The sequence below is a fragment of the Podarcis liolepis genome, assembly GCF_965112155.1.
Source record: "Podarcis liolepis genome assembly, chromosome: 2".
NCBI lineage: Eukaryota > Metazoa > Chordata > Lepidosauria > Squamata > Lacertidae > Podarcis > Podarcis liolepis.
In genome coordinates, this window is record NC_139555.1 from 53,533,829 (window position 1) to 53,561,805 (window position 27,977).

Consider the following 27,977-nt stretch of genomic DNA (forward strand, 5'->3'; position numbering starts at 1 on the left):
GCTAAGCCTTTAATAGCCGCTAAGCCTTTAATAGCGCTAAGCCGCTAAGCCGCTAATAGGGTTGCTTCGCAAGACGAAAAAACCGCTAGACGAAGAGACTCGCGGAACGGATTACCGTATTTTTCGCCCCAAAGGACGCTCCGTCCCATAGGACGCGCCTAGTTTTTTGGGGGGGAAATAAAGGAAAAAAAAATTCCCTTTATTTCCCCCCCAAAAGCAGGTTGGGGAAACAGAACCAGGTCGAGGAACAGCGGGATGGCGGCGCTGCGGCTCCCTGCTGTCCCCCGAGCTTGTGGGGCTGGCCGATGTCTGCCCCGCACGAGGGGCGCTCTGCATCAGGGCGCCCCCCCCCCCCGCGGGGCAGCAGGCTGCTATCCGCAGCGTGGGGAGCCTTGCGGAGAACTCCTGCAAGGCTCCCCACGCTGCGGATGTCTGCCCGGTGCGGGGGGCGCTCTGCTTCAGGGCGCCCCTCGCGCTGGGCAGCAGGCTGCTATCCGCAGCGTGGGGAGCCTTGTGGGGAACTCCTGCAAGGCTCCCTATGCTGCGGATGTCTGCCTGGGCAGGGGGCGCTCTGCATCAGGGCGCCTCCCCTTGCGGGGCAGCAGGCTGCCATCCGCAGCGTGGGGAGCCTTGCGGGGAACTCCTGCAAGGCTCCCCACGCTGCGGATGTCTGCCCGGTGCGGGGGGCGCTCTGCTTCAGGGCGCCCCTCGCGCTGGGCGGCAGGCTGCTATCCGCAGCGTGGGGAGCCTTGCAGGGAACTCCTGCAAGGCTCCCCACGCTGCGGATGTCTGCCTGGCGCAGGGGGCGCTCTGCTTCAGGGCACCCCTCGCGCAGGGCAGCAGGCTGCTATCCGCAGCGTGGGGAGCCTTGCGGGGAACTCCTGCAAGGCTCCCCACGCTGCGGATGTCTGCCTGGCGCGGGGGGTGCTCTGCTTCAGGGCGCCCCTCGCGCTGGGCAGCAGGCTGCTATCCGCAGCCTAGACATCCCTGCCGGACCTCCCGTAGGGCTGCCTAGGCTGCGGATGTGTTCTTGAAGCCTCAGCAAAAGCCTGCATTCGCCCCATAGGACGCACCCAGATTTCCCCTTCATTTTTGGAGGGGAAAAAGTGTGTCCTATAGGGCGAAAAATACGGTAATTTTGTCTTGCGAGGCACCACTGTAGATAGGATGAGTGGGTTGCTTGTTTCAACAGAAAATTGAAAAATAGAAACATGCAAAAAGCAGTTACGCAAGAAAAAATGTTATTTTATTACACTTAGATTACGTCTAGCTAAAGCAAGTCAACATCCACTTCTAATCCTGCCTGTATATTTAGAAGCAAGTTTCTTATAAGAGATAAGGCAGGAAAGAAAAGCAACAAAATTGTTTTTTGGTGAGCCCAGAAACAACCCAAGTAAATGCTTAATCCTCACTTTTTCTCTGTATGTGCCTCTACACAATCATATGTGCAAAAATAGAAGTACTAAATTCTATAATCTTCTCCAGGAATGTGTTGGGTTTAGTTCAAAAGTATGTAAGCACAGGCATATATTTTATTCTTTTCCTTTTTTGTCTCCTATACCTGCTCAGTTGATTACCTTGAAGTTGCAGCCTCTCTACCAGTCTATATAAATATTATGTGTATTAGGTATCCAGCATTAACCTCTTTTATATCACCTTGATTTCAAATGGAAAAATTAAGCACAAACTTAATCTTCTGTTAACAGAAAAATCTAAGTGCAGAAATCCACTATCTAAATCTAAAAACACACATTTTGGGATGTTCAGAAGCTTCTGTGCATATGCAGAGGGCCCCAGTTCTAACAGTCAATACAGGTGCCTTTAGGGGAGTCTTCTCATGCATGCCACTGGCCACTCAGCTTCACATCAATACAGTGGTACCTTGGGTTAAGAACTTAATTCATTCTGGAGGTCTGTTCTTAACCTGAGGTACCACTTTAGCTAAAGGGGCCTCCTGCTTCCGCTGCATGATTTCTGTTCTCATCCTGAAGCAAAGTTCTTAACCCGAGGTACTATTTCTGGGTTAGCGGAGTCTGTAACCTGAAGTGTCTGTAACCTGAGGCATCTGTAACCAGAGGTACCACTGTAATAGCCTTTCCATGCCAGAGAGAACAAAGAAAATGAATGGGCTATTTTCCCACTTTTTTCTGGTGGTTGCTCTTGCCAAGAGCTGGAATAGGAAAAAACACTGCTGCCAAAGAGAGAGAAATTAAGAACTGCCTCTGCAGCTCCTTCTTTGTTCTCTCTGGCAAAGAGAAGCTGGAGCAGCTTTAAGGTGAGTGGGCAAGAGTAACAGGGGATATCAGCTTGCCCAAAATATAAAAAGGTGCAGGTTGGAAAGAGAATATCTAGCCATGGGAAACAGTACTGGTGTTGGAAGTTGAGCCAATTCACAGAAGCTCATACATGCAGCAAGGTTCACTAATGTGTGAACCAACCTTAAGATATTTCATTTACAGCTTTCTGAACCTACTTCAGAACCTATAAACACACTCAAAATTTAAGGGACTCATATAATCTACTTTTGATGCATCTTAACAATGCAAACTATGTGGAGCATTAAAAACTGTGTCTATGTGAATAAACATGTTCTCATTGAATCATGTGCTCTGCAGTTTGGAATCCTTGTGTATTATTTCTACAACACCTTTACCTGCCTAGAAAAACTATATCCACTGATTAAGAGGCATAGGTGTGAGTTTTCCGAAAAATTTAGAACTGAGTTTCCCCCCAATGCATATTAGGGTAATTTGCACTAAGAAGCTGTTTGCAACAGACAAATTTCTGATGACTTAAAAACTGATCTAATTTTGCATGTTTATTTCACCTGAATTTAGTAAACCAAAGCTAAAAACATCTTTCATTATGTCATCTTAGACAACAAAGGCCTATTCCTTCTCCATATGAGCCCACTCGCCACCCGAAATTTAATCAACAGGTTTTATTGTCTACCCTCTTTACAGAAGTATAGGATGGTAAAGGCTAAGGGTTATATCCAACAAAGTTGTCCAGTTAGCACAAGGACTTCTACTTGTGCAACAGAACTTCTCTGTCCTCTCTTCTCCCCATATGCCCCCACAATCTGTTCCAGAGAGTTGGGGAAACCCAAAGCAAACTGCGATGTATGCATGCGTGTAGCCAAGGGAGGGCAGGGGGGCAGCTGCCCCTCTAGATTAATAAAAATAAAAATACTTAACTGAGGGTCCCAGGGACGCGGACTTATAAAAAATATTGGGGGGGGGGGCCGGGAAAGCTCATGAATAATAAATAAGCTCATGAATATGCAAATAAAGTGGCGCCGCCTCCTCGTGAGCGAATAGGGGAGAGCGTGCTGCGCCTATTAATCAGCTCCGGAGCGGAAATTGGGTGGAGCTTTTGCTCGGGAGGGAGGGCAGGAGGCATGCAGCCCGACCCTGTGCATTTTGGGCTGGGGGAGGGCGGTGGTGGCGCTCTGCTGGAGGGGCGCCGGAGATTATTGGGGGGGGCGGAGCCCCCCAAACGTATTTTTGAGGGGGTTCGGGCCCCCTCAAGCCCCATGGAGTCGGCGCCTATGGGTCTGCCCCCCCTAAAAAAAACCCACCTGGCTATTTGTGTGTGTGTGTGTGTGTGTGTGAGAGAGAGAGAGAGAGAGAGAAATAACAGCTGGAGAAAGAACAGTTGTGCAAGTGTAAAGTCCTTGCACTAACATAGTTACTTCATTGGACACAATCCTAAGAAAGATCTAAGCATTCTACATCCTGGCCCAAACTAAACACACAAAACTGAGCACAGAAAGAATTCCCTTAAGAACTCACCTTGCCTTTATTTTGGGGGGTTTTTTTAGAAATAAGTGGGGCAAGTGGAAAACCGCTTGGACTCATGCTTTCTAGGCACAAGCAGAAGTGTAGCCGGAGCCTAGCCTTTACCTTTCCCACAGAGCGCCAGCATCCTGCGACTATAACACCGCAGAAGCTACTTAATCACGAATGTGGTCTGCCCTGACTAGCAGAGGCTCTGCAGGATTTCACATCTCCCCCAGCCCTACCCTAGAGACGCCAGGGGTGAAATCTGGGACCTTGTGTTGCAACGCAGGTGTTCAACCTCCGTCTTCTTTGGGTGCTTCTGCCCCCCCCCCTCTTATAGTGACAAAAACTGCCAAGGGCACAGGACAGGTGTGTGTTGTGTGCTCTGGATCGGCTAACCCAGCCTTGAGCAGCTGCTGGAAAGGAAAGGGCAGAGGTAAAATCACCTCGGGTACAGTTCAAGCCTTTCCCCAAAGGACGGGATGGGACTGGATCTCTGCTGTGGGTGTTTTTATTTGCATTGTTTGCGACGGCAACACCTGTTCGCAGCGCAACCTTCGTTTACCTGCATCCCACGTGTCGCCATGGACCAAGCGCACGTGCAGCGCCAACAGGAGCAGCGAAAGCAGCAGCAGCCCGGGCGCCATTAGAGCGCCTCTACCGCTGCTGCCGCTGCTGCTGCTGCTACTACTATGCGAGGCTCTTGTGGCTCCTCCCCACCGTGGGCGGAATCGGCGCCAGAGTTCAACCGTCGTCCTCTCGCGCCTCGAGAACACTTCTGCGCATGCTCGGTCCCGCGCGCAGAAGCCGAGTTCCCGCCCCCGAACTCCCTCCGCCAATCCCCGCTCCCTCCTCCCTCCCTTTCTTATAACGTTGGACTCAGACAATTCTCCTGGCTAAAAAAGCCGGCTCTTGCTTTCAGGTCCCTCCGCCGCCGTTCCCTGTTATCTTATTATACACGCACAGCGGTTTCCTGCCATTGTATCCCCATTCTCCTCAGGGATTTCCCTCTCCCAAACCATTCCCCGGCCAACCCTCCATGCCCCATAATGCCCAAGAGCATTCACTGACGTGAAAATGACGGCAGTGTAAGAGAACCAGAGACACAGCTAAAGCTATATGGGTACTATTCATAGAATAATAACATTGTAGAGTTGCAAGGGACTCCGAAGGTCATTTGGTCCAACCCCCTGCAATGGAGGAATCTCAACTAAAGCAGTGCATGACAGATCCATTCCAACATCTGCTTAAAAATCTCCACTGAAGGAGAGACCATCACCTTTGGACAGAGTCCATTCCTGATGTTTAGTTGGAATACTTTTTTGTGTGTAACTTGAAGCCATTGGTTTATGTCCTACACAGTGGTGTAGCAAGGTCAGGTGGTACCAGGTGCAGAAAATTTCTTGTCACCCCCCCCCCTTTCCTTATTAAAAGAAGGAAAAATAAGATACAGTTGCAAGTATTATTTTTTGGTTTATTTACTTAACATTGTGAGCATAAGCACTTAAAACCTGTTTTTCACAATGGGAATTTTTATGAATGAATTTTTTTACTTAATTTCACTGTTTTGCAGCCTACTGTTGATGTGGACTGCCTCCAAGTTCTGAAAGAGGAGCATCACCTCTCAGGAGGAGCCAGGTCCAGGTGGGGGGTTGCCACGGTGACAAGGACTTGCCCTCCTTTGTGACATCTCTCGCTTTTCCCTTAAAAGCCACTGACTTGCAAGCAGCCATTGTGGGTTAGTAGTGAGGCGAGTGGAGGAGAGAGGAGTTGGTGGTGGTTGGAAAAGATAAGGAGAGGTGTTCATTTGCTTGTTATTGTTATTTTTATTTGATTTATTACTTTTATTTGATTCATTTTATTTTATTTATTTTTATTTTATTTATTATTTACTTTTTATTTTAACACTTTTATTTTACTCTTTTATTTCATTTTTTGTTCTTTATTTTCATATTTTTTATTTTACATCTTTATTTTGGGCACATTTGGGCACATTTTGTATATATTTATTTTGTGCATAAGGAGTAGTTAAGCGTAAGTGTAGGGTTAGGGTAGGGGTTAGAGTTAGAGTTAGGCTTAGGGCTGGGATTGGGATTGGGGTCAGAGTTAGGCTTGGCTGGTCTCCTGGGGGTGGGAGTCCTGGGGTCCCCTGCACAGTCTTAGCTCCCTGGAAATCGACCCAGCCAGTCTTCTCCAGAGAGCTCAGCTCCTCCACACTCTTTCCCTGTCTTCCCCTTTTCTTTCCCCTCTCATCATTTACATTTACTAGGACATTCCTAGCCCACTTTCCTCCGTGGAGCTCAAGGTGGCCTTCATGGTTCTCCCTGCCACCAAATGTTATCTTCACAGCAGTCCTGCAAAGTAGGCTAGGCTGGCTCAAGGTCCACCACGGAGCTTCATGGCTGCGTGGGGATTCGAACTCTGCTCTCCCAGGTCCTCCTAGTCCAGCCCTCCAACCACTACACCTCTGCCTGGCTCCACTTTGCATCTCTCCAGCTGCCCTACGACATCAGCCATCTCCCCCTTCCTGGGGGTCTCTCTGGCTCCAAGGTAGACTCCAGCACCTTCCTTGTGTTCTTTTCCTTTCTGGGACACCTTGATGCTTGGAGGACCCTCCTAGGGGTCTCCTCCTTCTTCAGGAAGGGCAGGGCTGTCCTAAGAAGATGAGGCAGAGCAGCCCTTTAACAGCTGGCAGTGCTTCTCTTTCCTTTGGGCTCTTCCCAGCTCTGGTGATGCCCTTTCAGGTCACTGAACTGCAGAGAGATGGAAGGAATTGGGCCAGATGCCCCTCCTCACACACAAGAATTGGGGCTGCTGGCTTCTGAGTTGCTCTCTCTGCTCGTCTCTTCGAGGTTCAGGTGCTTAAGATGCCTGATCAGCCGCAGCAACAGGGTGGCCCCCCTGCAAGGCCCGGAGAAGCCCATGGTGTCAGGTGAGCAAATGGCCTTCCGTTTTGGGACAGAGGAGGGCAGGAATGGGCTAGGGGGGCAGCTAGTCAAAAGATGCACAGAGCCAGATGGCTGGATCCGACCCAAGGTCCATCTGGGCCAGCGTCTGGAAACCCAACCCCCCCTGCAACCACGCCATTTTGTGGGGTCTGATGGAGGAAGCAGGGGGGGCTGGGGTGTCCCTCCCCTGTAGTAGGACTTGGAATCCAGGAGAAAACTATTGGAATAGCCTTGCCAGGGGCTTAGGGATGTTCTGGGGCTCCACATCCCTTCCCTAGGGGAGTGTATTTGGATAAAACAAGAGCAGGGAGTGGTTCCCTCAGACCTGCCCCCTGCTGCCCGGGCTCTTTGCCCTCCACTCTGCGCTCTGCACTCTCAGATGCGGAGGAGCCCTCCCCCCATAAGGAACTGACAGCCTGACTTCTGCATTTCAGCTGCTGGAGGAAGATCAGCTGTACTTCCTGGAGGTCATCCAGAACTGCCAGGCAGCTCGGCTCAGGGGGCTCCACACCCTGAAGTGCTCCAAGCAGGAGATGGCCCAAGCCATCATGGTGAGTAAGCAGGAGATGGCCCAAGCCATCATGGTGAGTAATGGGTGGTGTGAGGGACCCCCATGGGGAGGGAGGGGCTTTGTGAAAGGGCTTGTGCATCTGCCAGAGAGGAGGACCCTTCTGGCTTAGGGCAGGGTTGCCAATCCCCTGGCGTTTGGGGTCGAAGCTGTCCTCCGTAGACCCCTGGAAGGAGCTGACTTTCCTCCTCTGCTCTCTTACAGGACATTTTTGGCCATTTGGAGCGCTTCAGGGATTGCCCCCTGAGCCTGGCCCTGGCCTTGGAGGCCCTCCTCCAGCTGAGGTGAGTGGGGTCTTTGGAGTGGATGGGGTTGCGGGGTAGGGGGCAGAACTCCAGGTGGGCAAAAGCAGGCAGGAGGAAGAAAGGGGCAAGGGAGACTTGGAGGAGGCAGCGTCTTACTGCTTCCCTTTCTCTCTCCAGCTTCATGAGACCCCATTTCAGCTGCGATATGATCAGTGCTATCCTGCATATGACAATGGAGGCTGTTCTTGGGGGTGCAGAAAAGGAGGAGGTCAAAATGTATGTCCTCTGCTTTGACATCCCTTTGCACAGCTCTTTCTTCTTCTCACACCCTTGCAAGATTTAACCCAGCACTCAACCTCTCTCCTCTCTTTTCCCACAGGAACTGAAGCAGCATTTCCAGAGACTGCTGGAGGGTCTCCTTCTGGAAGCCCCCAATGCTGGCACCCTCCTCCAGCTGCTCACTGTAAGTGTCCTGATAGCATCAGGAGTGGTTTTAGGGTTGCCCCCTGTCCCTTACCCAATGGACTGTCCCATTTCTGGGGCATGGAGTCCCCTGTCCCAGTTGGCCCCCAATTTGGCCCAAGACCAAAACTGGCAACCCTCATGATTTGGGAGTGCCAGGGACTCTGTGATGGGGGCAGTGGAGGGCCACTTCGGCCCAGACTGGTCCCTGACTCTGAGACACTCTTTCCTCCCGCAGGACCTCCCATATTATGCCCTTTGGGGAAGTGAGGAGGAAAGGAAACTAGCAGCTAGCAGCATTTCTCTACTGTTGGCTGTTTCACAAAGATTCCCCCACCTAAGAGTAAGTATCTTGCCTTCTTGTATTCATTTCTTTGGTTACTTCCATCCCCCCAAGAGCACCCCCCCCCGTGACTTTTAATGCAGAAGATGTGGTGTGGGTCCCTGGGTGCCAGGATGAGGCCAGAGGCTTTTTCTGCCCCCTTTCCTGGTGTTGTCCTTCCACCTCTTCCCAGGAGGCTGCAGGGCCCAGGGAGGTCCTCTGGGGCAAAGGATTGGGCCCAAGCCATATGGAGACCTGTCCTGCCTGGCATGGGGCTGCTTCTGTGCTCTCTTGCACCCATCCAGGGTGGGGTTCGTAGTATCATCTGACCCAGATTCTTTTTCCTTTGCAGAAGACAGTAATTCAGCCAGACCTGGCCTGCTTCCGGCAAAATCTGAAAGAAGGTAAGCCCCACACCTTAGGGACAGCGAACTCCCTTGTCCCATGTTTGCCCAAGACACACCTCCCAGGTCTCCTTGCTGGGAGTCCTGAAGGACCTGCTCCCTGCCTGGCAGGCCTTTCCCATCTGGTCTGGGAGGGCAGCGCCCAGACTGACTCCAGCTACAAAAAGCGGAGAGGGCTGAACAGATTTTGGGTTGGGGTCTTTTTGAGGGGTGGTTCCTGTTTCCTTTGCCCTCCATGGCCTCTCTGCTCAGCAGTTTCCCTGCCTGAGCTGATGGAGCTGGTCTTACAGGCGGAATTGAGGACTCCCCGACTGCTGGTGCTGGCAGACTTTGAAATCTGTGCCAAGGCAGCTGGCTCTGGGGTGGCTCAGGACTTCCTGGCTGCCATGATGACCAACAGGATACCGCCCCAAGGCAGGTGGCCGGCCACACTGGGCAGGAGAAGGGTGATTAAAAGTGGGGGACCTTGACCCTGAGAAATAGGTGAAGTATCTGGAAATATGGTTAACAGCGAAAAACCCCAATATATTTCAAGATAATTATGTAAAGACATGGAAAGATATAAGAATAAATCTTGAGGAAGAATGAAACTCTCTCTAATGGGAATAATTTTGGTTATAAAAATGAATATTTTGCCTAATTTTATTTCAAACCACTCCAATAGTAGGCTGAGCAAGATGTTTCAAAGAATAGCAAAAATATATTTCTAGATTTGTCTGGAAAGGGAAGAAACCGATAATTAAATATACAATTTTAATAGATATAACATAAAGAGGTGGAATTGAATTGCCAGATGTATGGTTGTATGATGAGGTGGCTTATCTCCCCTTCTCCCCCAAACTGTGCTGCAGTGACTCAGATCAGAGTCCAGCTTGGCACCCACCCTCTGGAGCAGGAGAAAACAAGCTTGCTCCATCTTCCACGTGACAGCCCTTGAGATATTTGAACTTGGTTATCTTATCTCCTCTCAGTCTCTTCTTATCCAGGCTAGACATACCCAATTTCCTCAACTGTTCCTCATAAGACTTGGCATCTTGGTTGCCCTCCTCTGCAACCATACACAGATACATTTACCTTATTTTTGAGTGATCAATTTGTGCTTCCAAACAGATAGTCTGGGACCACTCAAGCTCGGTTCAAGGAGGAATCATATTGACAATAAAGGGAGAAAACAGGGTTCAGAATAGCATAATGAAAATAATTAATTTTAGGGGAAAGAACTTCACATACACTTATCATGCCAAGGATCCATGCACATTTTGTTTTTCTAAAATGACATTTTCTACAGTGAAGATAATAATGGCAGATTTCAAATTTTAAGTGTGGTATTGCAATCTGTTATTTTGAATAACATTGCCAAGAAGATCTGCCTATGCCTTTTCTAATTATTGGTGATTTGATGAATTACTAATAGGGCAATCCTATCATTTTACTAGAAAGGGGTGACCAGGACAATTATTTATTTGCTACATTTAAGTACCACCCTTTCTGTAAAACAAGTCAAGGTGGTTTACATTTTATAATAACAAAGGTAAAATCAAAGTCCCCTGATTCAAAAGTAAAAGAAGTAAATTTAGGTACTGACACTTTCATATGGTCACATCATGACCCAGTGTGGAGTGGTCACTGCAGGAGAGATGTGGAGCCAGTAGAAGGGACATACTGTCTCCCTCTGATTTTTTAAAACCTTTAAATATTATAAAATGTGTAATAAAGAGGGGGGAAAGTTCATCAAATACAATATTTGTAAGCAGTGCTTTGTTTTTGGTTTTTGGCAAAAATAATAATGAGGTGCTGATACTCATATATTGATTAAAAAATATGCTGCGTTTTGAGTAATAATTCCACCAGAGTTCATTCTCACAACTATTTTCAGCCAGACAAGGATGAGGAGTCCTCACAAACACTGTGATTTACAAGTATCTTTTTAAAAACTATCCTAAAACATCTGGCCATTATGTTCCTGAAACAGTTTAAAGATGTTTTGAATTAGTATTGTATTTATGCCAGTTTTGGCTTATTCCTGGCAACTGTTAATTGCTGAGTTTAAGTATGCCAGTTTGAAGGGCCTATGGTTAGCAGCCAGTCTTTATAATTTATGTAATATTCCCTTCAAAACAACAGGAGGGTGACCTCATCCATTGTGAATCAGCCAAATGTTAGTTGTAAGGCAGAGGCTATTCAACAGGGAATATCATCACTACATAAACAGTTAAATCATTCAGAAAGGATAAGAAAATACTGTAGTTCACTTCTGACAGAAACATGTCCAGCTGTCATAATTAAACAGGGGGGTGGCATTTGAGTAATTTTAATCAATAAATTAAAAATTGCAGCAGCTTCAACTTTTAATCAACTTAATCCAAAGATTAATCCATAGATCAATCAACTAAAGCATTATAAACATTGATTAATGAAAAGCGATATGAACACTTGTTTATGTGTAATGAATTGGTTACTTGAACTGATATTTTCCTTGCATTTAAGAATCACACTCATTGCACTTAAGAATCAGCTTTCTGGATCAGAGCAAAGATAATCCTTTTTCCAGTAGTAGCCAACTATTATTGGCCTGCTATGTGCCACCAGCATCTAATAGCAATGTGAATTGCCTTTGAACATAGAGGTTTAATTATTAGCTATTGTACATGATAGCCTCTAATAGACCAGTGGTGGTGTGTGTATATGTGTCACAACAGAGGGGAAGGGAAAGGAAGAAGCAAGAGTTGCATACAGCAGAGAGAGGGGATAGCTAGCCCCTTTAAATCTAAGACTAAACATTGATTTTATTCTAAAAACAACAATTCAGCTATTATTTTGTTGCACTTTTTTATATAAGATGGAACAGAAATTATTGTGTCTGCGCTAGTATTCCAATGAAGAGAGGCTGTGATAAAGAATGTGACTGCTGGCCTCCTGACTCCACAATGATGCTGCCAATGATGTATTGGGAGCTGACTCCGATTGCACCATTTTCGAAATAGCCTCAGATGGCACGAAGAAAGCAGACAGAAAGGCAATTCACAATGTGGGCATAATGTTGCTACTTTCCCAGGGAGCCAGGTTATATCTTTGCATTGCAGAATGATTCCAGGTGAGTACACATTTTTCCTTCATTTTATTCAGAACAAGGCAGTGACTACACATAGATCTGCATTTGTTAATTAAAAAAAGAGAGAAAATCTTGAACCTCTTCCTCATTTTATCTCTCTCATTTTTTTGATGGGGCGACGTGTCTATCTGCAGGATTTGAGAACCTCATGCAAGATGTGCTGTGGTGCTTCAGTCAAGTGAAAGGAACTATTGACACAGGGGTCACAGAAGGTGGGTTTACTTTTCCTTTTGTTCTTGAAATGAAAAGGAACTTGTTTTCTTGCACTAACTGCTTAGTCAATGATCACTTTGTTTCAGCTCTTCTTGTGGTGATAACTTATGCTGCAAACAGGTAGCAATGATGTGTCTTTTTTTAAAGGTATGTTTTAAGGAGGCCTTAATTAGCCTGTCACTAAAATGGGAGCATAAACCTTTCTGCAACTGAATAAATCCTTCTCCTCACATTATTTTTTTGAGGGGGGGGTAATTTACTTCTTTTTCTTCATGTTGACTATATTAGCATATTAGCTACTGCACTGTATACAATTTATTGCATTTCTTATCATAAGATATGGAAAAGAGATAGTACTAAAAAGTGATCAGGAGTGATGGGCATTGCAGCACTCAATGACCTATTTGTTCCTAGTAGTTCTGGGACCTTTCACAGTCAAATAATGTCCCTCTCTCTTTCTGTGCTACTCACAATAAAAGCGGAATATGCCGCCTGCCGTTTTGGGAACAAACTTGAAGGGATAACTGTGCAGGTCTTTGCAAAACCCCCCCCCCCTTAAACAACTGATGAAATATATGCTACTGAAATGGAGAAAGTTTCTACTAGCCAGATCCCACAAGGGTATACATTCCAGATGATTTGCAGGGCAAGGGAGGCTTTCCTTCACAATACACTCAGAGTGGAAGTTTTTTTTCTCCAGAACCAACTCTTTCTTGCATTAACTCTTTCTACCTCAATCTGTCTCCCTACCTATCTCCCAACCTCTATTTCAACCCACTTCAACCAACCGTCTCTCAAACCCTCTCCTTTTAAACTCTCCTTCCTGGAACCATGGCCAATCAGAGGCTGTCATTTATTAACCATTTGCTGGCCGGGAAAGGGGGGGGGACACTTGTTAATCCAAACAGGTCAGCAAAAAGAACTTTTCCGTCACATGTCCCCCCGCCCCCCGAAAATCATAGCGTAAGCAAGGTTGCATACACCAGCCTCCATGCAGCAATTGGCAGGAATTGAAAAACACTTTTGGGGTTTGTTTCAATTTTCAAATACACTTTAAACCACATTAAAAACTTTTGCATCTCAAATAAACATATATACCGCCTGTTTGTCCCTTTATCTATCTAAAGGTTTTGTGACAGGGCATCTGCAATTGCCTTATCCTTCCCTCTGCCCTGTTCATAATAAGGTTTAAGCATGTTTTACTTGGAAAACTTCACAATGTCCACTTTCCAAGTTTAAACCAACCACATAGTCTATGTTGGAGAGTCTACCAACGACACGGAAGGCTTTGACGTTGTTCTGCGGTCAGACCAAAGCGCACTTTCACTCTCTCTTTAAATGTGAGGTAATCAGAGGTTTCATCCTCTCTGAGATCTGAGTATATTTCACTCAAAATTCCACATATCTGAGGGCACAAATACAGCATCCAGTTTCCCTCAGGAATGTTTAAGTCTTTACAACTCCATTCAAAACTACATAGGAATGCCTGCACACCATCACCTTTTACATACTTTGGAAACCTCTTTATATTAGCTGAGGAAAAATCTCCACCCCCAACATTGGTTGCGGCAATTCTGCTCTCAGCTTAATTTCCTCCATTATTAAAAGAAACATATCTTTTTCAAGGGCCACCTTGGCCTCCCTTTCTCTGTATTCTTGGGCTAATATGGCATCTCTTTCTCTTTTTCCTCATGAGCTACCGGTAGTCTGCTCTTTCTCTCTGCCATATCTCTCTCAGTCTGTTTCTGTGCTAGCTGAATGTCAGCTGCGATTCTGGTCTTTTGTTTTTCTTTCTCTGCTTCAACTTTAGCCAATTCTAATCTTAGTCTCATCATCTCTAATTCAGTACTGTATTAGGATTTTCCTCAGATGCAGCAGCTCCCAGCACTGGGTCATCCTGAGTCTCTTTGGCTTGGCGCTTGCTGGTCATTTTCTGACAGAATTTTTTTCTCCTTTTAATAAAATAACTTCACTACTTTATTGTTATGTATTGGGTTTAACACATTTTATGTTACAAGGTGCATTCTAACCAATTGCATAAGTGTTGGTAGACGAACATTCTAATGGCAAGCAAGCGCATGCACTTTCAACTGTCAACTGTCAACGGTCAGTTCATGCTTGCCATTATTATTGTGTTGTCCAGTCAGTTCGGTTCTTGTTTTCCTATGAGTGAGCTGTTGTCACTCCCAAATGTTGAATAAACATAGTTGAGGAACTTATACTGCCTTGGGCTTCTGACTTTTTCCGAATATTTAACATTTATTAACCTGGTTGTTCTATGTCTCTGGGTATGTTTCTGTGTGGGTTTTAACTTCGGATCATCAATTAATATGTGATGACACTTTTTCCTCTCACGCCATTGGGTCCACTCTCACTTAGATAAATTGCCCCCACCTCACGGAACAGCACTTTACCCGAAGGTTTCTTTTCCTTTCCTCTTAAAATTCTAGCCCAGAGTATCCTGCAGGGGACCTTTGTGAGGGAATATTTAGTCAGTTGGAGTCTCAGACAGGTTTTCTTTAAATTAACAAAAAAGATTTATTTAAGGCAAGATAGTATATAACTTAGGTTATTTCAGGCATACAATACAATTATACTTTAATTCGTCGTCAATTGTTTTTGTGTTATAGGATGGGTTCCTTTATACGGTGATACTTTCTTTCAGTTATACACCCCCTTTAACAATCTTGCTCCTGAGGTACCTTAAGCAATAGACCAAAGGGCTCTCCACACCCCCTCCCTTCACTGAGTTTGGGAGATTATTCTTTTCCTTAGAAGAATCTCTCCCCTCCAGACTAGATTTGAATCCCAATTAGGTTGTTCCTTTCCAGCTCCTACTTCTTCTGGCTCAACCTTTGCCTCCCAGTAAAATTCTGATCTATTCCTCCTACAGGACACCACATTCTGTCCTTCACAATACACTCAGAGTGGAAGTTGGTTTTTTCAAAACCAACTCTTTCTCGCATTAACTCTTTCTACCTCAACCTGTCTCCCTACCTATCTCCCATCCTCAATTCCAACCCACTTCAACCAACCAACCAGCCACCTCTCAAATCCTCTCCTTTTAAACTCTCCCTCCTGGAGCCACAGCCAGTCAGAGACTGCCGTTCATTAACCATTTGTTGGCAGGGAAAGAAAGAACGAACACTTGTTAATCCAACTGGTCCAGCAAAACCGACTTTTTCGTCACAATGGCCCTTCTCATCTCCTCTGTTGCAGGCCTAAAGTGGTGAGAGCTAGAAGTTGAAATGAGGTTTCTCTTACTGCTGGCTTGCTGGAGTTTGAGGAAGGCCACCTTTTTTGCCACACAGTTTCTACTTGCATTACGGAGGACAAGAATGTTAATCAATGTATATCATTTACCGCGGGCTATACATCTCTATTAATTTTGGGTGGAATTCAACATTGCTGTAAGGCCATTTTTCCATCAGCACAAGCATTTCTGCTTGCCCGACTTAATAATCTCCCTCTGTGTGCTGTTCTGGGGGTTCTTCCAATCCCCAAGAGCTGATTTGAAGGGTGCAGGAGGGAGGAGACAGGGGGAGCTCTATTGCACTATGGGAACTCATTGTACTTGTTACTGCTAGCACAGCTATTCAGCCCTCCATGACATGTTTGGACAACTGGGGCACAAATAAAACTATTATGAGTAAGACTAGGTATGCACCTTCTAAAGTACTGGGGATCCAAGCCAGAGGTATTTGACCCTACTGTATTCCCCTGCTGTTGTTTTTTGTTTTCCACTGGATGTCTTTGATTTCCTATTTTCAGTTTCCAGGGTGGAGGGGAGGCCTCACTCTGCACTCTGCACATTTGCTATGAGTTTAGGGGATGAGTCCTTCCCCCAATTTCACCCACAGCTCAGAGAATCCTGGGATGATTTCATGTTGTTTGAGCCATTGCATTTCTATTGTCCTAATATTGGGCACATGAGGCAAGTCAGCACCATGGAAAGTTCCAAAGGCTATAAAGGGGCAAGCCCCTGGCTTGGAAACTGAGCACTTCTTTCTGACAAATCCTCCCAGGCATGTTGCCTACGTTGATGGGTTGGCATGAGGATGCAAGTTCTTTGAGCGAAGGGGATTAATTCCTCAGGCAGGGCAGGATCCGAAGGTAGGGACTCAGGCCCGTTTGGTCTAGATACTAGCATTAGATTTTTCCTCCCATGCTGCTGCTCTGATGGATCCAGCCACACTTCTATTGGAGTCAGATCCTAGCCTGCTTTCTCAAAATGGGGTCCCATTCTGCTTAGGGTTCAAAAGCTCTCTGAAGATACCTGCAACAAGCTTCCACTATTCCAACAGTTGCATGGGGTCCTTTGTTCCACAACTTTTAAACTCTGCCATCTGCTAGTGTAAGGGCTCTTGTGTTAGCAGACAACCCTTCATTTTTTAGTAATTTCTGGATGCTATTGTATACTGTATATGTATACAACTTTGTAACATATTACTGACAGCTGGGAATCAAGCCTTTAAAATCTTGGATACCTTGGATATCTGACTCTACAATATCATTGGATTTGGCTGTGAGCCCAACTTCATTGGCTTCTTTTTATGCTGCTTGCTAATTGCTTTCACAGTTTGCACTCTGCCGTTTGCATAGAGAGTAAAGTGCTATTAGTTAATGCAACCTAAAATTTCAGCCTAAATAATTAAGTAAGAGCCAGCTACCATGAGACTATGGCTATTTTTGTGAATATGATTTTAAAGTAGAGTGAATTTACAGTGGTGCCTCGCAAGACGAAAAGAATTCGTTCCGCGAGTCTTTTCATCTTGCGATGTTTTTCGTCTTGCGAAGCACGGTTCGTCGCAACTGCGCCTCTTCAAGTGGCTTTTAAAAAAAAGCGCAAGACGTTCTCGTCTTGCGAAGCAAGCCCATAGGGAAATTCGTCTAGCGAAGCAACGCAAAAACGGAAAACCCTTTCGTCTAGCGAGTTTTTCGTCTTGCGAGGCATTCGTCTTGCGGGGCACCACTGTACTCCAAGGGAAAACTAAACCACCAATTATATATACTGTAGCTTGGGGTGGAGGGAGAGGACAGGCAATGTTTAGGGGAGCAGATTTAAATCAATAAATGTGTTCTAGGGTAGACCAAAAACCATGGGTGTAGCAAAGGGGGGCAGGGGGCAGCTGCACCCCTAAATCAAGTAAATCAATAAAAATACTTGACTGAGGTTCTCCCCCCAACAAAAAAAAACCATAAATCCTGGCTACACCCATGCCACCCCCCCCCATATATTTCAGGTTAAAGCTAAACCCAAACCATTTCAGTATTGATCTGGAACAATTATTGAAATCCTGTGTCTTGGAAACCAACCCTTTATTTATTTATTTATTTTTATTTATTCATTCATATTACTCTTGAAGACAAATGTACACATTTTTCGTTATGCTTTCTTTCAATACTACTTCCTCTTCTAATCCAGTTTCCAAAGAGATATTTCAAGCAATTTCCCCCAAACAATGGCATAAACAATGTCTTAGGGAAGTCCTTCTTAGCACTTTCCATTTATCAAATACAGTAGGTAATTTCAAAGCTGACAGTGCTAAACAAATGAGATTCAAGCAGTGATAATTTCCTTGAATTGATATTACACATTTATTTGTCGGGAAAGCTGGAGGCAATGCTCTGAGTAGCACTAAAAAAGGAAAAAGAGATTGAATGAATATAATTTCATATCCAGGTGTATATAAAATATTTAAGATAATCTGTGTGAAGTACTAAGTGCCAATTCAAGATGCATTAATACTTGGTTTATTGCATACTTGTTCTTTCAATCACATTTCTACTTATGCACGCGGCTACTAAGCACATTCCTGTTTGTGTCAAGAAAACCCAGAAGATGTTCAACCAGCATGTCCTGGATCTGAACTGTAGTATTCAAGAGAGTGATAAGTTCCTTAGGGTCAAACTAGATGCAATATTAACTGTATGTAAGCAATTAGCATGCATGGTTCTGAAATTTTAAATTTCTGCAATGAGAAAGGAGAAGCAGGTTTGCAACTATGGCACATTGTGATGGGAATAGCCTCCTCTCACCCCAACATCACCCCCAAAGCCATTAGAACCAGGAAGAGAAGTCCCATGGGCATATTGATCTTTCTGAGCAAATACCAGGGATAAACCAATGTAATTGCGATAAAATCCTTTCTAGAATATCTTTAAAACAATCTAGTGCAGTGGCTTAGAATGTGAGCCTTCGACACCATGGAGTCATTCAGTTATTCCCTTGCCTCAACCTCCTTAGGTAGCAAGTAACAAACTTTTAGCTTCCACTGTCTCATATGTACTATGGAAGTAATATCACTGACTCACCTGGGTGTGAAGATTATTTAAGAATATACAGTCGTACCTCGGAAGTTAAACACCTTGCGACTCAAACGTTTTGGCTCCCGAATGCCGCAAACCTGGACGTGAGGGTTTGCAAACGTTCTTTGGAACCGGAGCTTCCTGCAGCCAATCAGAAGCCGTGCCTTGGTTTCCAAACGTTTTGGAAGTTGAACGGACTTCTGGAGCAGATTCTGTTTGACTTCTGAGGTATGACTGTATATCCAAAACTTTGGATGTGAGAAAGGCACTATATAGAGGTTAAATATTATTCCCCCCCCCTTATTTCTTCTATGCTGTGTAAAGTAAATATTAGCACAAAGCTGTGATTCTACAGTGGTGCCCCGCAAGACGAATGCTTCACAAGATGGAAAACTCGCTAGACGAAAGAGTTTTCCATTTTGGAGGTGCTCCGCAAAATGAATCTCCTATGGGCTTGCTTCGCAAGACGACAATGTCTTGCGAGTTCCTGCTGGTTTTTCCCCTCCCCCTTTTTTCTAAGCCGCTAAACCGCTTATCAGCTGATCCGATCAGCAGATAAGCCGCTAAAAGCCTCTAAAAGCCGCTAATAGCGCTAATCTGCTAATCCTTCAATGGGCTTGCTTCGCAAGACGAAAAAAACCGCTGGACGAAGAGAATCACAGAACGGATTCTTTTCCTCTTGCGAGGCACCACTGTAAAAGTAATTGAAACTGCAATCCCTATGTACATTTCTGCAAAGACAAGGTTATAACATTTGACCAAAGTCTACTGTAGACCCTTGATTTTAAGTTTCTTCCCTCTCCTGAAGCCCAACCCTATTCATGTTACCTGGAAGGTAAGTATCACCGGTTCCAAGGGAACAAGTCACACAGGACTTAATTTCGAGCACGCATGGCTAGATATGCACTGTTCGTTAGCTGTCCTGTGACACTTCCTAGGAGTAAACCTCATGAAATACAGTAGGGCTTACTTCTGAGTACAGGGGCTCGCGCTGCACAGCTGCAGTCCTCTGTGCCCTAACGTGGAAACAGGCCCTACTTTACATCCATGAACTCAGATTCTCCAGTTAACCTAGTTCCCTCCCGAAAATCTAAACAACTTCTACCGGTAGCCATATTGTGCTATGATTCCAGCACCACCACCCCAAAATAGTAAGGGGAGCGGTGGGAAGGGCGGGCAGCTCCTTCTCGACCAGCCAAGCACCTTTAAACGTGCGGAGGAATTTCCCTTTCTGTGCCAGGTCCCCCCCCCCCCGCCTTCCCCTGCGTCTTTTGATGCCCAGGGTTCTCCGCAGAGTCCGGGACACGATCCCGCGCCCTGCGCTGCCTGCTGAGCCGAGCGAGGCGCGAGGCTCTCTCCCGCCGCCACGCCTCGCGCGTGTGTTTACAGGCGGGAGGGTCTTAGTCAGCAAATCCTGCTCCGATGCGCTGCAGCCAATGAGGAGCCTCGCTCGGCCCGCTCGCCGGGGGGCTCCGGAGTTGGCGCTGCTGGGCGCAGGCAGAAATGCGAGGCGGCTCTCGCGGGCGCTGATGGCAAAATGGGCTCCGGCCGCCGCCGCTGCCGCGGCGCTTTCGCTCCCGCCGCCCTGCAGCTCCGCCGGGAGGGCTGCCGCGCTGCGCCGTTGTCCACCATGTAGCCTCTTTCACCAGCCTGAGGATCCCTCCTCCTCATGGATTGAGGAGGCTGCGTTCAGCCCTCATTTCTTCATATTTGTCGCCGGAAGATGAAATGCTTCTCCCGTTACCTGCCTTACCTCTTCAGACCTCCCAACACCATCCTGTCTTCCAGCTGCCACACGGAAGGTACAGGTCGGAGAGGAGCGCCGGCGGGATGGTGGGTGGGACGCCAGGTGCGGATCAGAGCCGAGGGGAGGGGAAAGAGGGAAAGTGGGAGGAGAGCCTGCTCCCCCGCACCCCGCTCCGTTCCCCCTTCCTCCCTGTCTCTGCTGACATTGCCTTTTGCAGCCAGTGCGTGCCCGGGGCGAGGGGGGGGGGTGCCAGCAAAAAAGCTTGCCTTGCGACAATATTTGAGGAATCACTGGGCCCTGGGTGGGGGGCGGCCCGATATTCCCGGCGAGTCAGCCATTTATCAAGGAGAATGGTGCAAAACATTACAGCATCGGAAAGGTCTTCTGGACTGCAGGACTACGATCCCCCACATCCTAGTTACTTCCTTTGCAGGCCGGGTTTCCATCAAAAACATATCGTGCAAATCTGTTTACAGATTGGGTAGAGGGTGGGAGGTTAGCAGTGCAGATCAGGTATATGCAATCTGTTTTGCCAAGGTTTCAACTTGAGAAGACTGGAAGGGAGAGTATGTTCAGGATTCTGGAGCCTGGGAGTATGCTAGGAACTTTTGCCATTCTGGGGCAAGTTTCTCTACTACTAGTTTGCATGATCTGCTGTCAGGAATTTTTATGAATTGCCATTGATGCCACACTCTAATAACTGATATAGAGTGTACAGGAAGTAATCATGGAGGTAGTCAGGATGTTTGTTTGGAAGGGGCAGAAACCGAGTTTGCTATGTATTTTTATTGATTATGGGGTGGGCAGCTGCTCCTATCTGCCCCCCCCACTACACCCATTGAAGTAATACTGAGACTGTCATAATAGAAGGTGTTTGCAAGAAGAATCTAAGTTCTAAAACTTACAAGCAGTGCTAAGAGATTTTTCCCCAGTGTAGATTTTGTTTCTTTCCATGTAGCTGAGAGCAGAAGCCCTCCCTATGAGAGCTTTAAATGAGTGTTTAAGTATTGCGGAGATTGATGCTGTCAAGACAGGAATGCAAGCAGACCATAGCATATAATTACAGCTAATTAAATGTTAAAGCAGCAATAAGTAGAACTAGGAGCAAGCACAATCCAATAGTGAGTTGTCTTTAATCTTTACATCTAAAGCCACTTTAGTTTAGCTTGGTAATTTATGACTAGAAGATGGAAGTAAATGATAGGCAATAGATCGGCCTCTAATTGTCCCCATATCGGCCATCCAAGTATTTAATTTTTTTTAAGTGTTTGAGCAGGTTACTAGGGTCACATGGGGCATCATTCTAATCCAATAAACTGTTTTTATAGTGGGGAACCTTTTTCCAGCCTGAGGGCCGTGTTCCTTTTTGATGACACTGGGGGGAGGTGCATGCCAGTTGTGGGCAGGCCTAGAAGCCAAACGTGATTGAGGCAAAGGATGTGACGGATCTTTGACCAGTAGGCTGAATTCTAGCCACGCAAAAGCCACAGGTTTCTCTATCCCCCAATAGACATTTATGTATTTAATAAAAGTTAAAATTCTGAAACATAAAAACTACCTCAGCTTGGTAGGCTTGTCTAAACAAGCATGTTTTTAACATCGTGCAGTGAAGGTGCCTGCTTGCTCTCAATAGGCAGGGAGTTCCGCTGCCACACAAAGCGACCAAGTTCTTACAAATGTGGAACGGATATTACGTGGCTCGCAAATCAACAACCTTCGCAGATCTCTGAGCACAGGTGTTGCAGTAGTGTAGCTAGGGGAGGCGAGTGTGGGGTGCTCCCGGCAGCACTTATCTTTGGGGGTGGCACACTGGAGCCCAAGGTGGCGTGCAAGCCCCAAGCACCCCAGAGCCCAGCGCACCACTCCCCAAAGCAGCATGGCTCACAGTGGCCAGAGGGTGGCTGGCAAGGATGCAAGCAGCATGCGCTGACTCCATGAGGGGTGCTGGGTCTGCATCATGCCCGAGCCACCACGTTTCTCCCGGGTGCCCTCTCCCCCCCCTTTTTTGCAGCCATTTATCTTATGCTTAAGAGAAGCTTTCCCATTCTTTCAGAATTCTTAAATGAGACCTTCACTGAGGTTCTGCACTATGTAAATTAGTTTATAATTGATTAATCAATTCAGTTGTTAAAAGCAGGTATGCTAATCAACTCCATCATCTTTAATCAGATCCTAACAACAAAAATGACCTTAAAATGATACCCATTTTCTTCAAATAGTACATTCTGTTTTGTTCCCAAACCATATTTCAGAATGATCATCTTATGTTGTGTTCTAGCCACATCCACTCTAAAAACATTGTTCATTCTTGGTTAGACAAGCATACCCAGATGCTTAGAAAATTGAAGTAATTTTAATCTGTTTTAGTGCAGAGAGATATACTGTAGTCCAGCAACAGCTGGAGAGTAACACGTTTTTCATCCCTGCTGCATTGTTTTTCTTGTTTACCAGTAAAGATTTGGAATCAACCAAACATTTATTAGATTTTTTTAAGCTCAAGAAGTTTGGTGAGTCATTTGGATGAGACTGTTAGACACCAAGGTCATTGTGGTTGCTCATGTATGGAAGGATTCATATAATGACTTTAGGACAAACAGAAAACTGGAAGTCTGTGTATTCCATAGTTTAGAGAAATAAATGTTTCCCGGGTTTAGTCCGGGTTAGCGCCATCGGCAGTGGCGGAGTTCCTCTGATTGAGAGGAACCCACTCCGCGAAAATCGGGTCTTGCCGCCGCGGCGAAGGCGGAGACCCCTCAAAAATCCCAGGCGGAGGAAGCCTGGGAACGTGGGATTCGGCTGACACCAAGAGCGCCTCCCCTACTCGCAGGGAAACCCTTTTTCGGGGATCCGAAGCGAAGTGGGGTGAGTGGCGCGGTGTTTTGAATCGACCGCTACTTTTACGGAGTGAAGCCGCACAGCTGTTGCCGGAGAGCGCTGATTTTTTCCTGTGGACAATTGGACTCTAAACAAGTACCCATGAGTAGAACGAAAAATTGGACTACAAAACATTTTAATGTGGCACCAAAGTGGGAAGGTTCTAAACAGGAAGTCCGCCTTCCGCTTTTGTAAATAGATTGAAGCAAAAATTTTGCAAGCTAAAGTCTGGAAAGTCGTATATAAAGGACTAAATTTCCTTCAGTTAAAACCACCAAAACCCCTCTTGGAAGCAGGAGAAGGGGGGGGGAATCTTAGATTGTTTAAGCCTGCAGGAGAGAGAGTAAAGAAAGATAAATTTCCACCATCTCAAACCTGGGAACGGGGTGTCAGAGACAGAAATTTTGGGGGAAGTTCATTGACTGTGAATGGAACGTCTTTTGAGAGATAGTTAAAAAAGAGAAACATATTGATCCCAATGTTGCCTTTTGCATTCAAAAGAAACAAAATATTTGAAAAATGAAAGTAATTTTCTTTTGTTGGACCTGCTTTCAAAAGATGGATACAAATTGAAATTGTCTCCTCTAGAGGGAGCTTGTTAAACTGTTGCTGGAGTCGATCTGGGGAATTTCACAGCTGTGGAGATTAAGGATTGTGAGACCAGACCCTGACCTTGGATAAGAATGTGTTTAGAAGAAGTTTTGGTGCTTGCTCTTTGCAAGACAAGCGCTTTGTTGGAGCAGCTGCATGAGAAGATGGATTTGATGACTGTTTCAGTCAATAATTTTGGACAAACAGTGAATACTCATATAGAAACCATTCAGGAACCAACCCAGGAATCTGTTTTGACAGGGCAAGTGCAAGTGCAGAAGATAATGGAGGAGCTTGTTGTTGAACCTCAAGTAACACAAATGGAGAGACCCGAGGCCCTGCAGGAGCATAAGCTGCTGTTTCTGAAGACTGAACCTGGAGAAAGCCAGATTTGGAGAGGGGGAGTATTGTTTGGTTTGGAGATGGGAAGTTGGTTGGATCCCCCTAGGCAGGGACATTTTGGCTTTTGGGATTTGGTTTCGGGCCAGGGGGGGTCTGGAGTTGTGGGGGCTCTTAACTTTGGAGGGACTTTGAAACATGCTTTTAAATACTTTCTGGATTACAGTGCTGACTGTGGAGAATGGGCTGACCTGTCGAGGGGGGATGGAGATATTGTTGGGTTGGAGTCTCCCCGAGACCTACTCCTCAATGAGAAAGGAAAGAAATTAAGAAAAAGATCAACAAAAGACAAAGTAAAGTGTAGGTATAAACAAGAAGAAGATCTGCAGAAGGGACATGGAAAAGACTTAAGGGCCTCGGACATAAGATCACCAGGTTGATGGACTAGATGGAATGGATAGAAAGGACTGACATAACCCGAGACCAGGAAGAAGAGACGTTGGATGAAGATTGGAAGTTTTTAAAATTTTATTTTGAGAATTAGTGTAAAATTAATGAGTGTTAGGAAAAATGTTGGAATGAAACTATTTGGCTTTAGTAGAAATGATATAAGGAGTTATGTATCAATAAGTATTAAGTTTTAAGGCTTTTTATGGTAAGATAAAAGTTAAAATAAATTAAAGTAAATTTAATGACAGAATATAGTGAAAGATGGAAAGGATTTGCTGAGTTAATTAATAGGTTAGACCGTTAAGATAAATTATACAATAAAAATTGAGAAAGATGGAAAGAATTTGCTGAAACAATTAATTAAATTAGAATACAAAAAGGGAGGTGTGAGGAGGTCGATGAAACAAGTAAATGAAAGATAATGATATGGAATATTGGATGTGTGTTTTAATGTTACTGTTCTTTTTTGCTGTATTGTTGTATTGTTTTTTATGTTTTTCTTTTTATATATTGTAATGTATGTCCTGTTAAATTTTTTGTTGTTTTCTTTTCTTCTTTTCTCTGTAATTCTTAAACTTCTAATAAAGATCATTTAAAAAAATGGAGAAATAAATGTTTCAAGTTGATTTGTTAGGTAACGTGTGCCATACAAATCCAAGGGAATTCTGGAAGAAGAGCTTAGCTGTCTGATGGTTTCTTAATAAGGGGGGTGGGGACTTTTGTTTCATTCTTTCATCTAACTCGCTAAGTCGGTATTTATAAACTCAGATATTGTAAGCAAAGTGATACCAGGCTGAATTATAAAGTGACATGTTTGCATGGCTTTGATGGCAGCTCTTACCAATCTCTGTAGACCTAATTAAAGGCATATAATGATGACTCCCCTTTCCCAAGCCATGGCATGAGTGGAAAATGTACTTTCAGAAGAATATACCAGCCCAACAGATTGGAGATATCATATTCATGTAGATATGGAGAACATAATGATACCCTTATTGGTCTTTGCATTATTACAGCAATATAAAAATGACATGTCATAAAAATGACATCCGTTAAAACAATTAATATTCTATGTGTCCACACTGCTGAATTCTCTAAATCAGAAAATGGAGGTGGAAAGAGACCATCAACACTCGGTGCTTACACCAGTCCTGCCCTATGAGTTTGGCCTTTGCCTTTTGTTCATGCCAGAAGAGATATACAACATGGTAATCGCTTGATTTGCTTGTGATCACCTATTTGGTTAGTAAGTCCCTTTGAATCCTTTGTGGCTTCATTTTGGATAAGCATGGCTAGGACTGGGTTTCCCGTATCCTAAGATAATGCCAGGATAATACAAGGAATAAATGGATTCACTTTCAGCTCTTTTTATACCTCTGAAGTTTTTATCACAGCAGCTTAAAATAGCTTTCAGGTTATCCTTAAATGCACAAAATGTGCTTCTGTTGCTTTTGTGTGTGCAAAATGCAAAGGAGTGAAATGAAAGGTAATCAAAATGGCACATGGTGTTTAATGCTTTCCTAGGACTAGTTTAAGCCCCACTGAGAACAGTGGGACTTCTGTAGGTTTAGGGTGATATAAAAGTAGAATATTGTACAAAATATAAAGCAAATCTAGAGATAAAGCAACAGCAAACCAAATTACATCCAGAAACGAGCACTTTCAATTCCCATATTCATAATTCTCCCATTGATCCCAATGCAAGTGTACAAGGGCATTCCTTTGGCTGGATCATGACCATTAATAATACCAAATTGCTTTTTACATGCAGGTTTTATCAACAGTCATAATTTTATTTTCTATAACATGTCTTGAGCCACAGCATGAAAATGAACTGTAAGCATTAAATCAATTTAGTGTCAGATTAAAGCCGGGATTTAGAAAAATATGCTATATTTATTTTCAGTAAGAGCCTGACCTCTCCAAGGGTAAAAAGCACATTATGAACACAGTGCAGAATAGGACCTGAGGACATAAACCATCCAAAGTGCAGTTTTTACCTGAAGGTCAGTGAGGTTTACTTCTGAATAAACATGCCTAGGCTCGCCTACGCAAATTCCGCTTATTTCAATGAAAGAGATTTACAGGGCAATTATAGGCAAGCGTACACTGTAATGCCTAATAAAGGTTTGGTGAAGTAAGGCATGCGTACAGCAGTCAGAAATAAAATCTACTAAGCTCAATAGGTTTTACTCTCAGGTATAGGTGGGTTATAGGATTGCTGCCTTTAGCATATGCTTAATTCTCAGTTGAAATGAGTGGGACAAAACTGATTAACTGCAACTGGAATTGTCACCAAGTCTTTGAACAACTAGATTTATATTACAAATGCTATTGCTGTGGCCATTACCTTAAACTGAAGACAGGCGTCTAGTAGTCCCTAAGCTAGAACTGGCTTCCGAATGCAATTTTATGTTTATTCATTTAGTAGCTTTATATACCACTGTTTGACTGGCAGCTCACAACATTTATAAATGCAATGGGTACATGAAGAACAACCACAACTGAAGCCAGCCGTCTGGTGTCTGGTGTCGTCTTCTGCCTCCCACTCTGTTGTGTTCATTCCCACTTAGCTTATCTGACCTCTGGGTTTCCTACCAATTTTAAATCGAGGTGCATTAAACATTTGGTTTGAAAGGAAAGGCTTTTCAAAAGTTTTGTGAGAGAAGAAAGGAAAGTTTACGCAACATTAGAAGAGTAGAAGAGATCCTTCCCTCGCCACCCCAAAGAGAGAAACTTTAAATTCAGCAGTCCTGCTTACTTTGCGCAACCAATTGTCTCTGCATCTGATAAATGTTCCCTAATAAGGTATACAGTGGGCAGTCCTGATGTAAATATAGCTTCAGTTGGTGGAGGTGTTTCAGGAATTTATTCCAGTTTGTAGCTGCCTGTCCCCAGAAGCCTCGGAGTGGGTAATAGTACAGTCATACCTCATGTTACATTTGCTTCATGTTACGTTCTTTCAGGATATGTCCCGCGGTGACCCGGAAGTACCGGAAAGGGTTACTTCTGGGTTTTGCCGCTTGTGCATGCGCAGACATGGCAAATTGCAACCCGCGCGTGCGCTGATGTGTCACTGTGGGTTGCGCTCTTTTCATGTTGCGAATGGGCTTCTGGAACGAATCCCATTCGCAACCAGATGTACCACTGTCTTAAAAATTCAATTACTGTAAAAACAAACCTTAATAACTTGAATTATAGAATCTATGTTAAAATAAAATGTGTGTAAAATGTTGCTTGCTTTTGTTATTCCTAGCCAGTGATTTCTCTCTGCCCTACCCCCTGCATTGAATAGAGAGGTCTTGTAGTGCTTTTCAGGAAATTCCTGTCAGCTTGGATGAGGAAGTCTATTCCAGAACTAGGAAGATGCCATCAAAATACGCTGATGCCACTTTAACAATGAACAGTCAAAGAGATATCCATAAACTTGGTTTCCCTCATCTTTCACTAGAACTAACTGCCAGAGAAAATCCCACTATATATTCATTTTATTATTTCAATCTGGTGCACCTGGAAAGAGGGCCAGAATAGCACAGTATAACTCTAAAATCCTTTGTCAGCATACCTGTCCAAATACTGAGCTATGGAGTAAGCCAGAGACTTTGGACAAT

At 44.9% G+C, this 27,977-nt stretch overlaps 2 protein-coding genes and 2 long non-coding RNA genes across 13 annotated transcripts in view; 2 read left to right on the forward strand and 2 right to left on the reverse strand.

The window, feature by feature from the left end:
• Positions 1-4,585, reverse strand: part of LOC310699640 (uncharacterized protein) — a 77,770-nt gene extending 73,185 nt beyond the window's left edge. For 6 of the 8 annotated variants that reach the window (XM_083487767.1, XM_083487766.1, XM_083487765.1 and 3 more), the window contains exon 1: positions 4,348-4,584. In XM_083487767.1, coding sequence (XP_083343893.1) covers positions 4,348-4,368 — 21 coding nt within the window. In that variant the 5' untranslated portion in view covers positions 4,369-4,584. Of the gene's footprint in view, positions 1-4,347 lie in introns of all 8 variants that reach the window. The other 2 variants (XR_014522188.1, XM_083487769.1) reach the window with 2 other exon arrangements.
• A 67-nt stretch (positions 4,586-4,652) lies between these two features.
• The window catches only part of PPP2R2B (protein phosphatase 2 regulatory subunit Bbeta), a 249,573-nt gene continuing 226,248 nt past the window's right edge, over positions 4,653-27,977 (forward strand). The window contains exons 1-8 of one of the 3 annotated variants that reach the window (XM_083487822.1): positions 4,653-6,332; positions 6,507-6,714; positions 7,165-7,281; positions 7,503-7,582; positions 7,923-8,006; positions 8,244-8,348; positions 8,680-8,731; positions 11,978-12,055. In XM_083487822.1, the coding sequence (XP_083343948.1) occupies positions 6,546-6,714; positions 7,165-7,281; positions 7,503-7,582; positions 7,923-8,006; positions 8,244-8,348; positions 8,680-8,731; positions 11,978-12,055 (685 nt within the window). In that variant the 5' untranslated portion in view covers positions 4,653-6,332; positions 6,507-6,545. Of the gene's footprint in view, positions 6,333-6,506; positions 6,715-7,164; positions 7,282-7,502; positions 7,583-7,922; positions 8,007-8,243; positions 8,349-8,679; positions 8,732-10,555; positions 11,826-11,977; positions 12,056-19,847; positions 20,168-27,977 lie in introns of those variants that run through there. The other 2 variants (XM_083487823.1, XM_083487825.1) reach the window with 2 other exon arrangements.
• Positions 12,289-15,259, reverse strand: LOC310699656. Its single transcript, XR_014522192.1, has 2 exons — positions 15,042-15,259; positions 12,289-12,806 (listed from the first exon to the last, which is right to left on the reverse strand). It is a non-coding gene; the product is annotated as an uncharacterized lncRNA (long non-coding RNA).
• On the forward strand, positions 20,976-27,818 carry LOC310699655. The gene is made up of 3 exons (XR_014522191.1): positions 20,976-21,233; positions 26,277-26,372; positions 27,623-27,818. It is a non-coding gene; the product is annotated as an uncharacterized lncRNA (long non-coding RNA).